Source organism: Lissotriton helveticus, chromosome 10, assembly GCF_964261635.1.
Source record: "Lissotriton helveticus chromosome 10, aLisHel1.1, whole genome shotgun sequence".
In the NCBI taxonomy this organism is placed as follows: Eukaryota; Metazoa; Chordata; class Amphibia; order Caudata; family Salamandridae; genus Lissotriton; species Lissotriton helveticus.
Window position 1 is genome coordinate 684,444,428 of NC_136071.1, and position 21,173 is coordinate 684,465,600.

The window sequence follows — 21,173 nt, forward strand, 5'->3', positions numbered from 1 at the left end:
GCCCGTTGTTTATATGAGATCAGTGATCATGGTTTTCTAAAAAAAAAAAAAAACTTTATCAACGCTGTTCCGGTCAGTCACCTTTCGCTAAATTTCATTTTAGTTGAAACTCATCTCCTTCCAGTTATCCTGATTCAATCTACCTTTGCAAGAAATCTTATCCAGGCACGTTAACATTCCTTTTCGTGGCCCTCTTCTGTTTGTGTGTGCTAGTAAGCATTTACTTTACTATTGGCACACTGTCCTATTTGCTTGGGATTTCAAAATGTGTGTTTTTTTCGATTCAAGACCGGGTATCTCACATTTCATGTCTTTCGTAATGTCGTATGGCACGCCTTTTCCTATAACTGTTTGCCACACTCCAACCCACTATCTTGGTCCCTTATTTTGCCTTTCTAATACAGTTCAGATTTATCAGCAGGTTTTGATCATCTGATAGGCCTTGTACATACTTCGCATACCCCGCATATCCGTTTCTGAGATGTGAACTGTTGGTATGCACTGTCTTTACTTGGTTGATGGCCTGTAACTTTAAATACAGATGGTCTAATTTACAAATAGTTTTTGAAGAGTGGGAAACATACTAGAAATGTAGTTTTAATCGTATTTGTGTCTATTTTATGATGGGAAACTTTCTACTTAATACACTCTACATAGCACTAAGACAACTCTGCATAGAACATTATTAGATTGAGTGGGTAAGACCCGGAGAGGGTAGTAAATAAAACGAACGGTTACGTGAATAGGGATGAAGAAAATAAATACACCTACTTATTACTTCTGACTTTTGGAGATTCACACACTCTTAGGTACAGGACATCTAAGCAAGTTGTTAATTTGTTTCATGAGTTCTTCCCGTCTACATTCGGCTGTCAGATGACCGGAATTGTGGTTGAAATGTGCATTCATATATGATTTTACTTTCTCCACTAGGCTAACATAACAGTAAACACTTTTACTGGGGGAAACCCCCTTTTTCCCACATCAAAATCTTAGTGTGGGTGCAAGAGCGGTGGAGGAGGGTTTTACCACAGAGTGTCTGATTTAGATTTTGATGCTACAGAAACATTCTGATTTGTGGAGGAAGTACTGAATCCATGCTGGCAGAGTGTCTTCCAGCACACTAGATGGTGAAGGTTTTACCAGCAAAATCTACTTTGGCAAATGTAGAACTTCCTCCACAAATAATGACTTCGTGTGACCAACCAACTCTAAATCGGAGCCTAAGGGTATGTGTGCAATAAACATCAGGCACATTTGTGAATAGTCAGTCACCACTTAGTGGGTCGTCATGACATTCCTAATAGCTGCCCACTAGCACCTCCCCAATAAAAACACGTTTCCACCCCTGCCTCATACGTACAAGAAGATTTTGTGTGTTAGTAAGTTTAATCTGCAGACTTCTATTTAACAGATGTCATGCCCCTTCGGGGTCCACGAGGCAAGCAGGAGCTACTAGCTCTCAGCAATGGGTGCTGGGGTCGTTTGCTTTGCAAACTGGGCCAAGTACAACTCCATCAGCCCTTGGCTGTCAATGGTAGCTAATAGAAGCACTCAAAGCCTTCTCAGAGAGGTTAGTGTGGGAGTACAGCAAGCTCAGCACACAACACACACTAAACAACATAGTAGCTGATTCTCCAGCCCAATGCTTGTTTTTATCAAATAAAAAGTACTTTAAATCGTATGCTGTACATTACAATATGCAGCTGCTCAGAGCACCTGACGCGGGGCAACTGTACCACAGGCAGGGGTCGTTTCAATGCTCACCCTCTACCTCCTCTCTCTCTACAGTTGGGCATAGGTTTAATGCTTCTGCCCCTCATGTACAGCTAGACTTTTACTCTTAGGTTTCTCACCTGTTGTGAATCCTCCTGGTAAGACTCGCCCAGGACGGGTCAGTGATTGTCCTTCCTCTGCTCAGGAAAGATGCTCTAGCCTGGGCTCTGCCAGCGGGGCAGATGCGGGTCCATCCGGCAAAGACAGGAGGCAGCTGCAAGCAGGAGCGCAGGCTATCTTCATAGGTTTACAAATGCCACAAGCTTGGTAGCAATCACTTCTCCAGTGGCGCAGAGCACTCGGACACACTTGGGGTAAGTGCCGTGGGATCCAACAGCAGTTCTCCATTCTGGCACATTTCAGCAAGTGTCATAGACAAGCATGTTTCATTGGGGCTAACCGCTTGGGCACACTTTGGCAAGTGCTGCAAGTTCTCAGGTGTCTCTCATAGACAGCCTTCAGCTGCGATACTCCTAGTAGTATTCTAGGACTGGAGTTATAATAGTAATTTTGACCTTCGAGTGTCTGCCACGCCCACTGCTGGTCTGAGGCCACAGTTCAGGACGAACGAGCTTCAGCTGCAGGGGTCACTGCTGACCGAGACCGCTCTTATTAAGATCCGACTCCAGATGAAGTCTCAACACTTCTGAGAAGCTGGCTGTCAGTCAAGCCCTCATCTGGTTGAACAGCCGTCCTCTGGGTACTATGTGGAGCAGCCCCTCCTTATTTAGAGAGAAATTGGATTTGGAACAATAAGTGAGGCAACAGCTCCCACTTTTGTAGAGTGGATAGTAGATGTGTATTTTCTGTCTTCACAGAACTGGTGTGGGTCAGGCTAAGTTTCAGACTCTACCTTTTTGTAGAGTGATGTTCTCACAGTAGTGACATCTCAAGGCAGGGGCATCCACAAAAGAGACACACGGAAGCGTGAGCTTCCTGCACCTAATTGTCAACAGCCACACCATAAGTGATCAGGAAGAGGGTCAAAAGTTTGACCTCCTCTAAAGGATACTGTACACCCTGCACAACATAGAGTGCAGTCCCACCGTTCACCCCGACCATCTACCAAATGACGTTGCTCAAGAAGACTAATAAGCAACCCTCTGCAGTCCAAGAACATAATCAAATTTTTAAGGGCAGCACTATCTCCTCTTCTGCCACTTTAGTGACTTGGTCCCTTCCCTCCTGTCTCAGGAATGTCAGCAATAGACTTCCACCATTGGCGGAAGTAACCTCCCCACCATCTTGTGCATATGAACAATCCAGGGGCGTCCAAAATGGAAACTATAGGCTGCCTTTGCTCAGACACACACTATGCATATATTGCATAGACTACACAAATAAATACAGGTACACATGCGCTGTAGTGCTAGCCCAAGGACCCAGGCTTAGCCTGTAGAAATGTAACTTTACAAAAGGGGACCAGTATGCCACTTCTCATGTGATAGAGCTAAAAAGGTCTGGTCATGACTACAGAATCACTAGTATGCTTGTACCACCACACTAGAGGCTAGCACACTGACAGATGGTAGTCCACTGCTTCTAAGCAGAGTGAACGTGGACTCCCCTCAAGTCTGTACTTAAGGCAACTGACAGACCTAGGCCCGCATGCTTACGCTTGATTACTATGAGGCTGGGGTCAAATATTCAAAAGCTAGGATGCCAGTCACTCGCAGTTGGTCACTAAGGTTCGAGGAACACAGCAGTAAACTGTGTAGGGGGCATTTCTTCTCCCAACAATAGAAATACATACGTAACAAATCTGTACTTAAATTTCAATTTGTGTGTGATTAATTTTTCTTTGGGCTCTTGTAGTGCAAATAAACGTCTGCAGAACTTGAATATACAATTCAGGTTCTGCCATTTGCTGACCTTCGATTTACAGAAAGAGTTTTGAATCTGGCTCAGAGTGTATATAATTAATCCTTTTTTATTTTTCTGGCATCATCTCTTTTGTATTATAAGGTGGTCACAATTCAACAAATCACATAATCGTGATACCATCTGTTTTTGTGGGGCTATATTTGAAGATGTCACAATATCTTTTATGGTATAATAGCATGGAAATTCTTTTTTTTAAACAACCTTAGTGTTCTGTGAATTGGAAAATAACTATCTTCATTTTCAGCTTAGCTAAGCCCCAGTAGTAAAGTAATACATTTTCACAGTGCTGATATACACTCTTGTTGGTTTGTTTGGTATATATATGTATTACTAAAATGATGATGAGCCATACCAGGTCGTATAGAGTTGCGTCAGAATAAAAATACAAGAAAGTAACTTTGAAATGTGAGAAGTAAAACAGCATAAAATGGCAGCTTTCTTTCATATCACATCCTTCTCTTCAGTAGCAAAATCTTTTCTCAGTAAACCCCCGATTACAAAAAGGAACAATCCTTCATTTTTGTTCAGTGTGGTTTATAAACCACATTTACAACATTGTGGCTGGGTATACCCCACTATGTTTCATGCTTTGTATCACATGACAACTATATTGCATTTTACGTATTCCTAACCACTATATAGCAAGATACAGATGGGTATTTATAATAGATACATACTTTAATTAATAAGATTAGGTTGATAATGGTAGTGGCAAAACATCTGCTGTGGCTACCACTTTGTCCTTTGGGCTGGTTCAGTTCTTGTTGTCCTGGAGCTGAGTGCAGGAGACCAGCAACCTGATCCTCAGAGTAAGTAGTCTTGGTGATTTTGGGAAATCAACTTCTCCCGGGTCAGAAGCTGCAGGCACAGTTCTAGTGTTACTTGCCCAAAAGTGCAGCAGGTGCTGTCCTCTCGTTGGTGCAGCATTTCTTTGCACGGTTCAAGGGCAGCAGGCAGTCCTTCTTTGGTCCTCTCTTCTTCTCATATGTGAACTGAAGAGCAGGGTGCCAGGGGTGCCCTGCTTATCACAGGAAACTTGCCACAAGTAGGCCACACGGTCACTGGTCAATGGACTACTGCTTCCCCACCTCTCTAGTGACTAAGTTACTGTGATGTGTGGCTTCTGGCTATTCCAGAGTGCCCCGTTCTAGCCCCCTTCAAGATAGCATGACCTTTCCTTGGTTGTCGGAGCAGGGTAGCTCACCCTAGAGGTGTGGCTAACAGTGGTCTACATGCCAATAGGAAAACCGGGTTGGACACATGTTTCGCTTCCCTACCTCTGTCTCCTAATTGTCTACAGGAACAAAAGGCATACTGCTCAGGGATGTTGTCATGAGCAAATCTTCACAGGCGGCTCCACCTTTGAAGCCTGCCTTTTGGGCTAACACCCTGAGTGGCCTTCCAGGGAGAGAAGGTGACACCTCGTTCTGCGGCATCAGCCTTTTTTCTGGACCTGGGAGTCGGTCACATGGCTCCCCAGATGGTCAGAAACCCATCTATGTGTCAGTGCCTTTTAGAAGTCACTGTACTAGCTGGAGTGCAGAGTGGCAACTTTCTAAAAGTTTCGTAATATTAAAGTGACTTTAAATCTGGCCAGGGCATCAGGTTAGATATAATGTCCCAATTAATTTGATTCCTTTCTTGACCCTGTTAGGTGGTCCCATTCAGGAATTAGACTAGTTGGGGGTGCCAATTGTTTAACTCTGTGTTAACCAAGGGGGCTTCTAACCTTTCTACAGGAAAAAAACAATTTGGAGATGATGCTGCTAAGTCATATTAAAATAATGTGTCTTACTTAGTAATATGAAGCTCCCTGACATATAGGCCTTCCTTACGGGAGACTTGCATATACTACTTAAGGGAAGTAGTGGCTTTGCCATAAGGTGTAATGGCAAAGTCCAACTGTCAGTGTCACACAGTTATGCGAGTCTGTAGTGGCAGTCTAAAGCCCATTTTGTCTCTGGTCACATGCAAGGTGGCACAATCAGTGCTTGCCTATTGGGTGTATCTAATTCAACATAACTTTGTACAGGGTTAGAACACTGGCACTGAGGTCTGGCTGGTAGGCCTCAGTGCACTCTTAAAGTTGAAAAACCAGCAGCATCGGTCCAAAAAATGTGGGGGTGAACATGCAGAAAGAGGTATTTCCTTACGCTTACTATGAGAATTTAGTGGTAAGCAATATTATTGAAGGTTCATATTTTCGACCCCGCTATAGTATTAAAACAACCATACCTTCCAAGTGTGGAGTGCTAGTACGACCTTGTGGATAGACCAACCTGCAAAGGCTTTGTGTAACTTGAAGAGTTAGAAGAGCATCTTTGATTATACACAAACCTTGTACAAAGGCAAACTCCATGAATAATTTGGCATGGTACTCCCAGACATTATTATCCGTCACTTGTCTGCACAACAGAGCACTGCAGAGCTAAATGGAATGTGACTTGATTAGTTTGCATTGTTGAAACTTTGAAGATCTAATAATCTTTCTTGAAACAGAACACCAGACAGTAAAGATTTAAGATTATGTTGGTAGGTATTTAGCGTGCACTATTATATCGTCACTGACATTGGTATTCAGGGGCCGTTCCCTTAAATTAACATGTTGTTTTCCTTTTCCATTTAGGAGCAGTATTTTAGTCTGAGGCCTGAGTTACGAGGAAAGGATTTTGGAGACATAAGTGAACGCCTTGCACTGAGAACTAGATTGAACTGCAGGTCTTTTAAGTGGTACTTAGATCATATCTACCCAAAGATGCAAATATCTGGGCCCAATGCCAAAGCACAGCAACCTGTTTTTGTCAACAAAGGGGCAAAACGACCAAAGATACTGCAACGTGGAAGGGTAAGCACAGGATCTGCCTCTACTGAAAAATGATTCCTTTGGTCTTTAAAGTATTTATGATCCTGTCCCAGTGAAAATCTTGTCACTAATAAAGTATATTGTGTTCTAGACACATTTTTAAGTGCATGATTTTTCTCTGCATTGTGCTTGCAAAAATCAGTGAACCAAATATGACTAACAACACAAACAGTATGCCAAACTCATGTACCAGAAGGATGGACGTCTGATTATGATCCGCAAGTGCTCATTGGCTTGCACTATCCAAAATCCTTCAACCTATCCTGCATGGAATGATTCACCTGACTCATGTCCATCTCGTCATCACAAATCACACATTTCAAACTCATGTACAGACTTCATCACCAGTGACATACATTAATTACACCAACAACCTCTACCTGAAACACACACCAATCATTCACCATAGTGAGCCTGAGCCACTCAACCATCCGTGATTAAGGACTTATTCCAGGAGCACAATCGAGCAAAATCTTACTACTATCACTACCTCCCAGTGAACAAACAAGATACATTCACCTGTGGCCACCACCAATAAAGATATCTTCAAGATACAACACCTATCTCCCTCAAAGCATTGAATTTAAATAGCCAAAGCCTCTGCCTCTGGCACACCAAAGACTACTCGAAGAGTAATTGTGCTTTCCACAAATCAGAAAAAGATGGGTGAAGGATGTCTTGTGCTGTTAGCCTGACCAAACTGAAAGTACAGTGGTCCTCAAGGAGAATACTCCTTGTAACATCTAAAACCATTGTTTAGATAACCAAAATACAAAAGTGTTCAGCTGATGAGAAGCCCTGACCAAAGACTTGAGACAACGTTTCACTCCTAGAAAAATCTATCCATACACCATACCTACGACTAGTGTCAAGAATTTTCAATGTTCCATGCTGCTCACTTTGTGGAATGGAAATTGATATAGTGCTCAGGGGCTGATATTTTCAATTAATGCCTTACTCTGCTCAGACACATTTGTTTATTACTTTGCCAAGCTACAGGAGGTTTTCATATTTAAGAGCGACTCAGCTCTGGAATAAGTTACCAGCCGCTTTAAGATCTGCAGTTGGTATATTGTACTTAAGTAAAGCCATAAAAAACGGCCTTTTTCCTGTGCAATTGGCATTTACTGATCTGTCTCTTATCAATGGCAGTCTTTCCTTTGACTGAATGAGGTTCCAGCGCCGGGATGCTTGCATGGTGATAGTGTGCACTATAAATAAATAAGACTGGTCTATAATTTGGGAGTTTATTTGTATATACTAACATTTTGTTGAACAATTCAGTTATCTGTCCTGTTTTTAATGTTTATGGGAAGGTGCCACCTGGGAATTAAAAATTTATGAGTTTGCTTTGAAGCCTTGCAAAGTATATTAGTTGCAGTGGGATGGCATTGTGTACTTCTTTGACTACTTTTGTTAATTGTTCTGAAATGGATACGTTCTCCCTGCTCACTGTGCCACTGGAACCAAGCTATACATAGTTGATGAGCCCTAATAAGGGCAAAATCGGTCCTAGGATGATTGTGTTCTGGTTCAAAGTGGACCTAGCGTGGCAAATCGGGCTGGGCTCTTCCATTGAAGCAGAGTCAAGACTAATTTGCCTATGGCTGGGTCCAATCTGAGGTGGCATGGTGGGCGAAAAACTACAGATTGCAATGTGACATTAGCGATTGCCTTTGGCAGAAGTTAATTCAAGCCTTCCATCCATCAACTTGTTTTTGTTGGCGTAAGTGTGACGGTTATACTTAGACATGGGTCCATTGTTCACTAAGCCACTGGGACCAAGCTATACCTGGCTGATGAGCACTAATAAGGGACAGCATCGGTACTGGGTTGCTTGTGTTCCCATTCAGGTAGGAGCTGGCCTCGCGGTTTGGATTGGACTGTTCCAATTGGAGCTGGGTCAAAACTGATTTGCATATGGCTAGGTCAAAACTGAAGTGGCATGCTGAGTAAAAAATTATGGATTGGGATGCGGCCCAAGCAGTTGTGAGTGGCTGAGATTAATTCAGGTATTCCATCCATCAACTTGTTTTGTTGCCCTAAGTGTGACAGGTATGCCCAGACATGGGTCCCATGCACACACTGCTACTGAAAGCAAGCTATAGCTGGCTGATGAACCCTAATAAGGACAAAACATTTACTGAGTTGCTTGTGCTTTCGTTCCAGTAGGACGTGACCTGGAATTTCAGGCTGGACTGTTCCACTGTAGCAGGGACAAGATGGCTTTGCTCTCCATGGGACTCCTCCTGGTGGCCAACTGACCTGGCCCCCACCCCCACCCCCACTGACAACGGTAAAAAACCTGGGTATCATCTTGGACAACAGACCAATTATGGTCAGACAGGTGAACGTCATCACCTCATCCTGTTTCGTCATCCTATATATGCTCTGCAAGATATTCAAATGGCTCTCCATCGACAACTTAGGCACAGTCACCTGGGCCCATCACCACCAACAGACTAGACCAAGGTAATGCACTCTACGGCAGCATCACAAATCCACTCATACAAACCCTCCAGATCACCCAGAGCGCCGCCGCGAGACTAATCCGCAACATCCCCTGCAGTGCACACATCACACCCCTCCTTGTAGCACTACACTGGCTACCTGTTCAGGAGCGCTACCAATTCAGACTGCTCACTCAGACAAGCAAAGCCCTCCACAATGCCAAACCTGCCTACCTCAACCACCGCCTTAACTTCTGCCAACCTACCAGGCAACTGCGCTCAGCTATACTCTACCTCGCTCAGATACCCTGTATCCTCAGAAGCAGATCAGGAGGATGCTCTTTCTCCTACATCTCAGCCAAATGCTAGCATGACCTTCCACATCACATCAGGAACTCCCCATCACTACTTGAGTTCCGCAAGAAACTAAAGATCTGGCTGTTAACTAGGACACTGATCGGCGAACTCATCTACTCCTGTGCCTGGATACCCACCCCTCGGGGTGATAAGCGCGATTTACAATTCCACCTAACATAACATATGGCTGGTCCAAACTCTGAGATGACAGTTTGGATGAAAAATCGATGGATTCTGATGTGATCACAGCGATTGCCAGTAGCTGAGATTCAAGCATTTCATCCGTCACCTTGATTTGTTGTCTAAAGTTATCCCTGCTGCCTTGAGAGCTAGGACTCCGCAGATACTTTGAGGCTGTCCATTTGTTGAGATCACCGATTTCTTAATGGAGAAGATTTTATCTAATAAGTAAATTTGATATTCTTTGTGTTTGTCCTTGGATTGAAAAGGACTTTGTATGCGGTGGGGAGTTGGGGTTGAGGTTTGTGTTGATATTTACAACAGGAAAGAGTTATTTTGGCATGTTTATGGTATTTTGAAAATGCTCTAGTAAAAAGATACTTTTGTGGTAATAATATTGTTATTGCACTTTTTGGTGGTGATTTAAGGGCAGATAGGCTCATTTGGTACATCTCTTATCTTTCCAAACCTTGAAGAATTTCTTTGGTCATCAGATTGTCAGAAAACATTGGGTTTTATGAGTCGGTGCAGCTCTACTAGAATTTAGGTATAAATCTACATTTTTAAGGATATCAATAACAGATAAACAGTTTCATTTTGGCTTACAAAGAGTTTACCTCTAAACATTGTTGAATTCTGGACAGGCTGAATTAATACCTTAGGGTAGAGTGGATTCTTGAACCCTATTTAGTGTTCTCTGCTTCAAGAGGATTGAGGCATTTGATCTTTGAGAGGTTGATGATTACTACGTCGGGGGGGGGGGGGGGGTGTGCGTGTGTGTGTGTGTGTGTGTGTGTGTGTGTGTGTGTGTGTGTGTGTGGGGGTTTGTGTGTGTGTGTGTGGGTTTGTGTGGGTTTGTGTGTGTGTGTGTGTGTGTGTGTGTGTTTGTGTTTTAAGTGGATACCTGTTTTTTTGTTTCTAAAGGTTTCTGAACGGTTGCTGTGCGGTGGCACACACGCGGAAGGTCACCACAGAGGACGCACACAGGTAGAAGGACGGCAGTGAGACTCAGCACGGCTGCGATCTCTCCCGGTGATTTGCAGGTCCTGCTCCGTGGCCAAATTTTGGCAAGACACGGCACGCAGGAGCAGAGTGGAGAAAGTTATTGGGAGCGTACTTCGAGAGTTAGGAGGAGCGGAGCGGTGGAGGAGGGGTGTAGGTGAGGCCCTAGGGATGTGGTTGTCTCCCAGAAGGGCGGAAGTGGCCAGCATAAGGCCGATGCTGCTGGCTTCTCCTGGTGGTCCCTCATTTCGCACCCCCTCAAACGCCTTTCCTCCATAAACTGACTGGCAGACTCCTTGGTTGGGAACCTCCTTGGGGGCCTACTGCAGAAAATATCTAAAAGGAATTGTATTAAGTGTGCATAGGATGCCTGGACCTGGCCCTAACCCCTTTAGCGGGAGTATGGTAAATTATGTGTATGTCTCAGTATAAGGTTAATCACATGCTACTTTTAGGGATCTCAAAGCGGAATAGGTTTGTGTTTTAGGATTTTTGCATATAAGGAGTTTTAGTGGCTTAGAGCAGTTCCTCCTTCAGGCGCATAACCTCTGTCAGAACTGATGATGGAACACCCATGAGGGACCACTATATCTATTATCATCTGTGAATTGGTGTTCAGCCAGGTTTCAGTGTGGATTAGAAGTTACAAGTTGAATTCAACAATGGTGTCTGAAATGAATACATGATTTGTGTTTGCTGATTTATAGTTATGTAAATCACATTTTCTGTGTGAGGTTGGAAAGGTGTATCACATGTGTATGTTGGTCCCTGATGAAGTGGGCAAGATTGTTTTGCTGTCTGATATAGAAAATATTTGTTATAGGCCATTAATGCGTGTGAAGACACATTTTGTAGAGTCAAAGTGAGAGATTATTGAATATTAAATTAAATTAATGCTGAGCATAGTCAATCAGAGAATAATATTCAGAGAAGTCAAATTCGGACTCATATAAATGAAGCAATTGTTAAGCACTATTTTGTTCAGGCAAACAGGAAGATCCTGCACAGTTGAGTTGGAATATTCTGTTGAAAACAATTAAAAAATAAAATGTTTAGCTTTTAATTTGAAAAACAACTGTAAATTACAAGTAAGTAGCCAGTGGGCTTATGGTGCTAAAGTGATAATTCAGGACTCTTTAAAGAATGAGTGCTGTTTTTGTCTTTTGACTTAAGCGCCTTTTCTCGATTGTCCACATTTAGCTACTTTTGCCAAATTAGTGTAGTTATTGTTAAACTAATATATATGGGGTCTTTGAAAATATGGTGGCTGGTCTGTCACCGAGTATTTTAATCAAGATAAGCGTTCTTTATCAATCTGGGCATTTGTACAAACTTATTAATATGCCAAATTGAATCACTGAATCTAAGTCCTGGTCACTGTATCTTCAAGTTGATAATTCAGTCCAGCCACACCTTCTAATTTTCTTAAAACAATTCTTTATTGTTTTATGTTCTAGAAAATCAAATAAAGAATTGTTTTACTAAAATAAGAAGGCATGGATGAACTCGGTTTTCTAATTTTAAGATACAATGACCAGGACTTTGCTTTAGTGACTCAATTTGGCATATCAATATTATACTAAATCACAGAGTTATAGATTGCATCTCTCATTTACAATATAGTGTTATAATTTGTGGGTTTGTACTGGTTGACCCAGTACAACTAGTTTATCCGGCTCATTTTACCACAGCCGTCTTTTCTGTAATCAGTGGTCCAACCACCCACCATGTTTAAAGATCCTCAGCAGGCAGGGATCTCGCTGCCTTCGGTGGAGCCACTGCTCTAGTTTCCCAATTGAAGTCAGTGAAGCTTTGCCAAGTGGGCGTCATGGTTGATGCACCCGCTCAGCAAACTCTCGAAGCTGGAGTTAGTTCTTGAAAAACAAAAAAATCCAAATACCACCATGTGCAGGGAGTTTATAGACATGCTTGTAATGGCCATTCAGTGATTTCCCTACCTGGGAACCTGAAAATCTACTGACAGTCGTCCTGTTTCAAAGAGAGCAGGATGACTGTTATTGTGATCGGATTGCCCTTCGGCATACAAGCAGTCACATCAGTGGTTTCTGACAGCAGAGTCAATTGAGGATCCACTTTTGAAACCCCAACACAACCCCATCTCTAAACAGAGCGAGGAAACAACAAGCTTGTCAGGGCAACAACCTAGCTGAATTATGGCAGTGTTCCATCTCCACATTAACCTCTGAATGACCCCTCATTGTCTTGCATTGATGTAAGTAATGAGGACATGTGATATGTTGTGCTGAGGTAAAGAAGCACTAGGACGCCATCTTTAAGCTTTCCATATACTGCAGGAGACATTGGCTGGAAATACCCCCATTGGGTATTCTTGATGGATATATATTTTAAGCAACGTTCTTGGTAAAGACAAGAAAGCTGTACTCAAACTTTGACAAATTAATCTCTTGTATTTAGCCAGGTGGGGTTGCGGGTCATGAGAAAAGGCAATATTTCATGTGTCATTGATAGTGTAATAAAGATTTGCATTGGCTTGTAAGACACTATCATTTAGATGATGTTTGCAGAGTGCTTCTGCCCAGTTAGCTGCTGCTATCGAAAGGATGTTTATGCACGCAATGTTTGAAACTCAGATGGTTGCATTTCACTTTTGGTCCAGTATGAATTTCAGGACTTCACTTCTTTGGTGTTGATCTTCAAGGTAAAGGTCAGATGATCAACACTAGTTCCTCATGGAGTTTTCAGAAATGGACCGTGAGAGTGTGGGAGCCCATATATAGCAGCTGCCAGAAATAAACCAGGCAACCCCAGCTCACAGGCCACATCACTGGAGAGATCCAGAAGCAAGAGCTCTTTGCTACCAGCCACCTGAAGAGGCAGGGAAATCGCAGCCAATCGGTAGGAAAAGGCAGGGACACCTTAGTAGTGTGTTGGTGGCCTGTTTACAGTTCTACTCGGTGTCCTCCACAAAAAAACCTGTTAAGCAAACTACATCAGACAGATCACAGAGAGTGGACCGGAAATGTCAGAGGTGAGCGGGAAATTCCCAAGGGCAGAGACAACAGCAAGAGCTACACTAGGTATTATACAACAGTAACCATTTGGAGTTTGTTAGATCAGATTCAATATAATGCAACTCCCTTACTCAACTTGATTATTTTGGTATAATGCTGATTACATAACTCATTAAAGAGCAAATGCTGTATGTGACTTTGGGATTTGAAAATACCCAACTCTGGAGACTTGCTGGGATATTGTCCCTGAAAGATTTGGCACACTTTCATGCCACTTCCTTATGCAGCCAAAGGGGATTGAAGAACAGAAACACCAAGTCAGGTGCCCAGGTTGGAGACAACTTCCTTAATTGCCAAAGAGCGACCAGTGGCCATGTCACTGTGTGCCACTGGAATCTTTTCAGTGGGTCTGATAATTGGTGCCTGCTGATGGGAAACATAAGGGGATACTAAGCATCACTCAGTGATAACTGACGTCTGAGTCACTCATACCCTAGCAATGGGCTGCCAAGTACTGCCTGCTGGTAGCAGAGGTTGATGGTGGGAAACAATGGGTGTGGCCAGTGTGTGGTGGGAACCCCATGTAGGTGAGTGCAAAGAGGCAGGTGCTTGCTTCTTGGTGTCCCCAACCCAGACCCAAAGAATTGTCTGTGATCTCTAGGTGTTTGTTCTGAGTCATTTATACCAGCAGATTCTGCACAGTGCCAATTCTCACGTCATAGGTGTACATTAAGGACTACAAGGAGCACAGAACAAATATTTAAGGAGTTTTTCTGGTCTGTTGTCTGTGCCCTAATCACAAATACCAATAGAGCTTTATATATATATCTTTCCAAAATGCTGCCTCCTCTTTCCAAAACAGCACGCCGTAGACACGATTGTTGAGAAAGCGGTATTTTATTTCAGCAAAGTATCAAGACCCAACGCGTTTCGGGGACAACCCCTTGATCACGAAGAATGGTCTCGTATGTTGCACAATTAAATAAACAATCATGTGATGAATAAGACATTGACAACAGACTTGCGACAGAGTTAATTCACTCAAATGTCTTTCTTTCAAAATAAAAGTGTGTTTAAAGTGAAGTGGACACAAATAACATAATAATTGCGTTAGAACTACATAGAAAGAAAATCTTGTTAAATTAGAATTAAATGTCTGTGTGTTTTCAACAAAACTTTTATCGACACAATTTTTTCGACACACAATTTATCCTCACTAGAGCTTTGTTTCAATCACTAGCTCTAAGGTAGGTTTCCCTACCGGTAACTATCGCGCCCTAGTGGGCAATAATTCATTAAATGAAACAAAATTAGTTACATTGTGTCTGCAAAGTACAGTCTCTGAAAGATACTCCGAAGTCCGACCTCCCCCTCCAACCAAAGAGAGGTATTATCGAAGGACATCCTGCCTCACCATGATACCTCTTTCATGTTCAGGTTAATGGCATAATCCAGGGTCTGCTGTGTATTAAACCAGTTGATATTTTCACAAAGGTACATAAATTAAATACCATTAAATTTAGTAGTAATAACGCCTTATGCTGAAAACGCGTAGAAGTGAGGAACTATGTACTATAGCACACTATATAAAATAAAATATAATGAATAGGCAGATAGAAAAGATTGACATCTCTTGTTAGTGGGTATGGTTTTAGAATCGGTCTCTGACCCTTTATAAACAAGAGGCATGTGAACTCGCATGGAAGCCCCGCCCTTTGGCCCCGCCACACACACACACACACTAGGGTACACGACATCACATTGTTGCAAATGGCAAAAAAAATCCGCAAGTTCGCGGGAAAATCTGCGAATTCGCAGATTTTTTTGCCATTTCGCGCGAATTCGCGGACCGGGGATCCGCAAAATTCGCCCATACTTTTCCCTGTCTCTTGCCTGCCATTCTGAATCCCAGGGGTCACTCTGGCTTATTTTTCACAATTCTCCCACTTCGCTTCATGTTAAAGTATATTTGATTAAATAGCCTGTTGAAAACTAAAGAATCTCTTGCCTAGTTCAACTCACTGCTCTTGTCTGTACACACTAACCGACTTCACTTCTAGGGATGTTCACTTTTTGGATAGTCTTGTCTTGTTTGTGTTGCAAGTGTAGTTCTTTCCATTTTGTTTTAGTTGAAGGCCCTGTAAAGAAACCATCATGACCGTGCTGCCTTCAGCTGCCACACCTACCATCATATGGCCAAGGGATCCAGGACTTGATAAGTTAAGGGTAGCACCTCTACTCTCCTCCCCAAATCTCGTGGAGCAGCGTGCCCAGTCTAGAGGAGTAGTGCTCAGAGGCCAAACCCCCTTTTTAAATGTGCTTTGTGTTCAGAACTTGCTTTCGAGGATCAACCTATCCTATAGAGTCCTACCCAATGACTCCCCATCCACCTCCAGGAAGTCGCAAAGCCCACCATGAATTAATTTTTCTAGTTAAAGGCAGGATGGAGTCTCCTGAACTTCCATGAGCCCTAATGTGAAAAAATTAACTCACCGGCTAATCTTTCCTTTGATGAATCAGTGTGGTCCTCACTTTACATCTGGCGACTGCCGCACCACGCACCAATGAACGGGGTCTGAGCATCCGAGCTCACACAGGGCATGCCAAAATATTTTACAGACGCTATGTGCACTGAAGATGTTTCTTATTTATAACCTTGATGCAATTTCTTTTGCTTGAACCAGTGGTTCCACCTCCTCACTTACCGTTCTGACTCAAATAGAGAATATGTGCATCCTATTAAATTAACTTTACCATAGATGTGATGCAATCCCCCCTCCCCCGACCCATTGCCTTACACCACTCAGACAAATTACAATTTCATCTTTAATATGAAACGGCCATTATTTAAGATGATCAGTTTTATTTCACCTTCAAATTGTTTCATGTGTAGACTGAATATCTGCAAAACCTGATCGGATTTTGTTGAAGCTGTATTAAAAAAAAGGTGGGACCAGAATTACATCAGCAGATGTCCTACATTTCTAACAATAACATATTTCCTTAATATTACTTCTGGTATGCGCCAAACAACTGTTATTTCCTCCCAGCCATGTCGTCTTTGTTTGCTTCTCAGGTCTTAAAGCTTTATAAATACAAGTGGATAAAATAAATTTGACTTATGAACTCCTGCACTTATAGTGTACAGCGTGAGTAGACAACTGTAGAAAGGTAAGGCACTCCTACCAGAGGTAGCAGAAACATGTAGAACAGCCCAGACGTGCTCCTTGCCAAATCCAGGACCCACAGTACCATTGTGGTGAATCTCTTAGGCCCAATTATAAGTTGAACCATGCAGGGTTGCTGAAATCTCTGTGTCCAGATTTGCCCATTCTTCCCAGTAATTGCACCGTGCAAATACAGAGCTTTCTCCCCAAAATGGGGAATAGTCAAGCAGACTCATAATTACTGGGCCCCAATCTGCATTGTAAGCACTGATTATGGAGATAATTGCGCTCCCAGCAGAAGGCATGTGATAGTGAGAGTGAGAGTGAGAGTGAGGGTTGGGTCAGGGGTAGGGCCGGCTGTGGGCCAGTTGTGGGAAATATTGAAATTTACCCCTGTCTTCTTCCCGATGGTCTTCTCAGCCCTTAAACTCAAAAACACAATCCGTGTCCCATTTTGCCATCAGTGTTCAAGCTTATCTTTAATGTTGCTTTTTCCAGCAAACGTGTACACATGCTGGGTATTCTACACCCCAGTCATCTTTCCTTGGGATCTCAGCTTGAGGCACTTTGGCTGCCTGGCATTGACATCATGTGAGCATGCAAGAATCAAAAGCCAGTATGCATTCCCGTAGCATGGGACATCTCTTCATTGACCTGGGAAATGCAAGGTCCAAACTCCATTGCAGCTGGGCACACCTGGTGGAGAGGAAGTGGGGTTCCCAAACACCACAAAACCTGCGTTCATTCCCACAATGAGGGACACGCTAGAGACACATAGAGAGGGCCAAGACAGGTCCTTCTGAGCCCAAAAGAGGCTGGGCTAGGCCTGCCCTCCTTTCGCCTGTAGCTTCCCAGGCACCCCTCTTTTTAAAGAAATCTTGGTTGCAACCAGCATAATACCTTGTTAGACCTGGGATCTTTGGCGTGGTTTCCCCTGTCTTTTTGCCTCTACCTCCTGTATTTTTGATTGTGTGCTGGATTTTGTTTTTGCTGGGCACTTTGCCACTCCTGATCAGTACCAAAGTGCAAGTTCTCCCTGTGTAAACTTTGATTGTTTATTCATGATTGGCATATTTGATTTAATGGTAAGTCCCTAGTAAAGTGCACTGTGTGTGCCGTGCACACAAGTAGCCTTTCAAATGTGTCTCAGACCTGCCACTACAGTATCTGCGTGCACAGTTTTTAAATGCCATGCTGACCTGGCAAGTGCACCCATTTGCAGGCCCTAAGCTTCCCTTTTCTTACATGCATCTCACCCCTAAGGAAGGCCCAAAGTACCCCCATGGGCAGGGTGCTGTGTAAGTGAAAGGTAGGACATGTACCGGAGTGTTTTACGGGTTGTATTTCGTTTTTCACCACTGCAAAGACTAGCTCTCCCGTAGGCAATTATTGGAGCTGCCTTGTAACATTTTATAAGAGTAACCCTCAATTGGGAACAGATCGAGATTAGGAGTTTGGGCTCTCCAGATTCAGAATTTAATAACACATCTTCTAATAAAAGTGGTTTTTAAATTGTGTGTTTGAAAATGCCACTTTTAGAAAGTGCAAAAACAACAGTTGATGGGCAGAATTCAGAATAATGTCAAACATTCACCCCAGTACAAAAATCTGGGCCTAAATCCATCGTTTTTTTGCTCGCCATTCCAGTTTGGACCCAGCCGTATGCAAATCAGTCTTGACCCTATGCTCTATGGGAACAGTCCAGCCCGAACTGCCAAGCCAGGTCCTCCCTGGACTGGAAACAAGCATCTTAGGACCGGTTTCGGGCTTTCAGCCCTCATCAGCCAGCATAGCTTGATTCCAGCTTACGTATGAGCATACCCGTCCCACTCGGGGTGACAAATGCAAAAACAACAGTTGTTGGACCGAATGCAGGACAATGTCATACATTCACCCCAAAACAAAGATCTGGGCCTAAATCCATCGTTTTTGTGCTCACCATGCCATTCCAGTTTGAACCCAGCCATATGTAAATCAGTCTTGACCCTGTGCCCCATGGGAACAGTCTAGCCCGAACTGCCAAGCCAGGTCCTCCCTGTACTGGAAACAAGCATCCTCGGACCGGTTTCGGGCTTTCAGCCCTCATCAGCCAGGATAGCTTTATTCCAGTGGCATGGAGAGCACGGGACTCACGTTTGAGCATACCCGTCCCACTCGGGGTGACAAACGCAAAAACAACAGTTGATGGACAGAAGGTTGAACAATGTCCATCATCCCCTTTGGTATCACTTTTAGAAAGTGGCCATTTACTTGTTTAACCATGCTGTGTGCCTCTGCTTGTGGATTCACCATCTGGTTTTAGACTGACTGGGGCTGTTTGTGAATTCACTCCAGACACTCACACAAAGGGAGCTGAGGTGTGACCAGCATATGCTGATGGGCCGTCTTGGGCTAGAGTGGTGGGAGGAGATGTCACTAGCACCTGAATAGGCTGCTCTGCACAACGCTTTCTCCACTCCTGTAGTGAAACTGGACCAGGGAGGACAGAGCAAGAGAGACTTTCTGAACAAAGACTTCAAAGGAAAAAGGGGGTATAAGTATTAGACCTGCTGCCCCCTTTGCTGTGTGTTACTTTGCTGGGTGGACCTGCAGTTGCTGTTTCTGTCGGTGGGCAGTGTAAAGGACTGAACTTTTACCCTGTTGAGGTATCCTGCTTAAAGATCTCCAAGGACTTGATGTAGAGCTTGCCACCTGTTACGAAGTTTCAGGGACACAAAGACTTCACCTGCAGCTTCCTTGAACTCCCCTGCTGGGAGTTCTGACCTGCCTTGTGGCCACACCCAGTTCTGGGCCATTGGAGGTTGTTCCTGCTGCAAAGAACTATCAAGAACTGAAGAAACCTGTAAAATCGATGCTTCACCCTTCTTGCAGCCATATTTTTCAACCCAGCACCGCTCTGTGGGAGAAAATCCAGACGCACAGCCCGGTGCGGTCGGAGAAACAGACGATGCTCCTGTCAGCGGCCCAAAGAACCGCTGCACGCTAAGTCCACCGCACCCGTCTCCGAAGTCCGAGACCTCCCACTGATTCTGACACAGGCCCTGCTGTGCGGCTACAAGAAATTACACATTGTGGGACCACGGCTGAAGAATTCGCTGCAGCGCCTGTTTGCTGCTGCTGCATCGACCTCCAGCGCGTCACAGATTACCACGCATTGGGCCTGTGTGCCACACATCGCCAATGCAACACCCACAGACCAAAACAGTTTTGGAATCAATGCATCACTTCCACCTAGAGTCAGGATTCGAACTGTCCCATCGCCTCCCCAAGGATTCCGGAATGGACGCATCACTGTGTTTTTCGATGCTTCCATCCTCTGCAGCTGTTTTGCCTTGTGGATTTTTGACATATTTGAGGCACTTAGTATTAAAATCACGCTTCCATAGAATTCTACGGACAGAATTGCTTGAAACCTTTTAAAGGTCATATTTTAAGTTATGTATGATGGATTTTTGTCATGGTCTTGTTTGGTGTAGATAAAGATACTTTATTTTTCTAAACTGGTGCAGTGTCCATTTTTAGTGTTGTCACTGTGTTACTGTGTGTTTATGTACAAATGCTTTACACATTGCCTCTGAGAAAAGCCTGTCTGCTCGTGCCAAGCTGCCAATGAGGAGAGCAGGGGTTATCTAGGTGTATAACACTCTTATCCTAACTAGAAGGAAGGGTCCCTATTTGTACAGTGTGCATACTTCCAACTAGAGACCCCCATTTCTAACATACCTTCTTTTAACAAATATAACGAGGGGCGGGGTCATTAACAAAGAAATAAGCAATATACAGTAAAGACTTAAAACGCATTGACGGCTAAGGAAATGGCCAGCACTTTGGATTTTGCTAATCCCCCTCATAATGGCCGGCGGTAGGCAGAGTCAGCAGTTCCTATTATAGGTCAGAATAATGCTTGTGTCACAAATGATTCCCTGCCAAGTGAGGAGGCCTCACCAATGGAGCACATGGCGTTGCCTCCAGCCAAGAATTCTAAGACGGCCACATGTGCCAGCGTCCTGAGGTAAACGAGAGTTCAACATTTTCATTCAGCAAGTATGGACTTTCAGAAGGATGTTCATGGCCCAAAAAGTTTGGCCTGGGAGACAGTGGATGTTCTGAGCTTTAAGTACCAGGTAGAGATGATCACAGAAAGTAATTTATGTTCCTTGGAGTCTCATGTGAAGGACTCATGTAATACTGTTTTGAAAAGGATGGATGCTTTGAAGGCCACCATGGCTACGTGTTTAAATTTGATCAGAGTTGTCACTGGAGAGAGAATATACATAGGCACCGAGGTTCAGTCTTTTATTGCTCCTAACCAAACCAAACCTAACCAACGGAGCTTATACACATGTTAAACGGAGGTGGCACTCACCGAATGTACAGGCAGGGTGTAGTGGTCACGTTTGTGAGAATCCTCTTCTGTGCTTGATACCTCCCATAGACATAGAGAGGGGGAACATGAGGGAACATAGTCAAACAGGTACGTCAGTAATGCTAATAGTACAAA

At 43.6% G+C, this 21,173-nt stretch overlaps 1 protein-coding gene across 1 annotated transcript in view; it reads left to right on the forward strand.

Annotated features, from left to right (window-relative positions):
- GALNT11 (polypeptide N-acetylgalactosaminyltransferase 11) overlaps window positions 1–21,173 on the forward strand; it is a 339,938-nt gene that overhangs the window by 285,011 nt on the left and 33,754 nt on the right. The window contains exon 9 of the mRNA XM_078663224.1: window positions 6,287–6,505. Coding sequence (XP_078519350.1) covers window positions 6,287–6,505 — 219 coding nt within the window. The remainder of the gene's footprint in view (window positions 1–6,286; window positions 6,506–21,173) is intronic.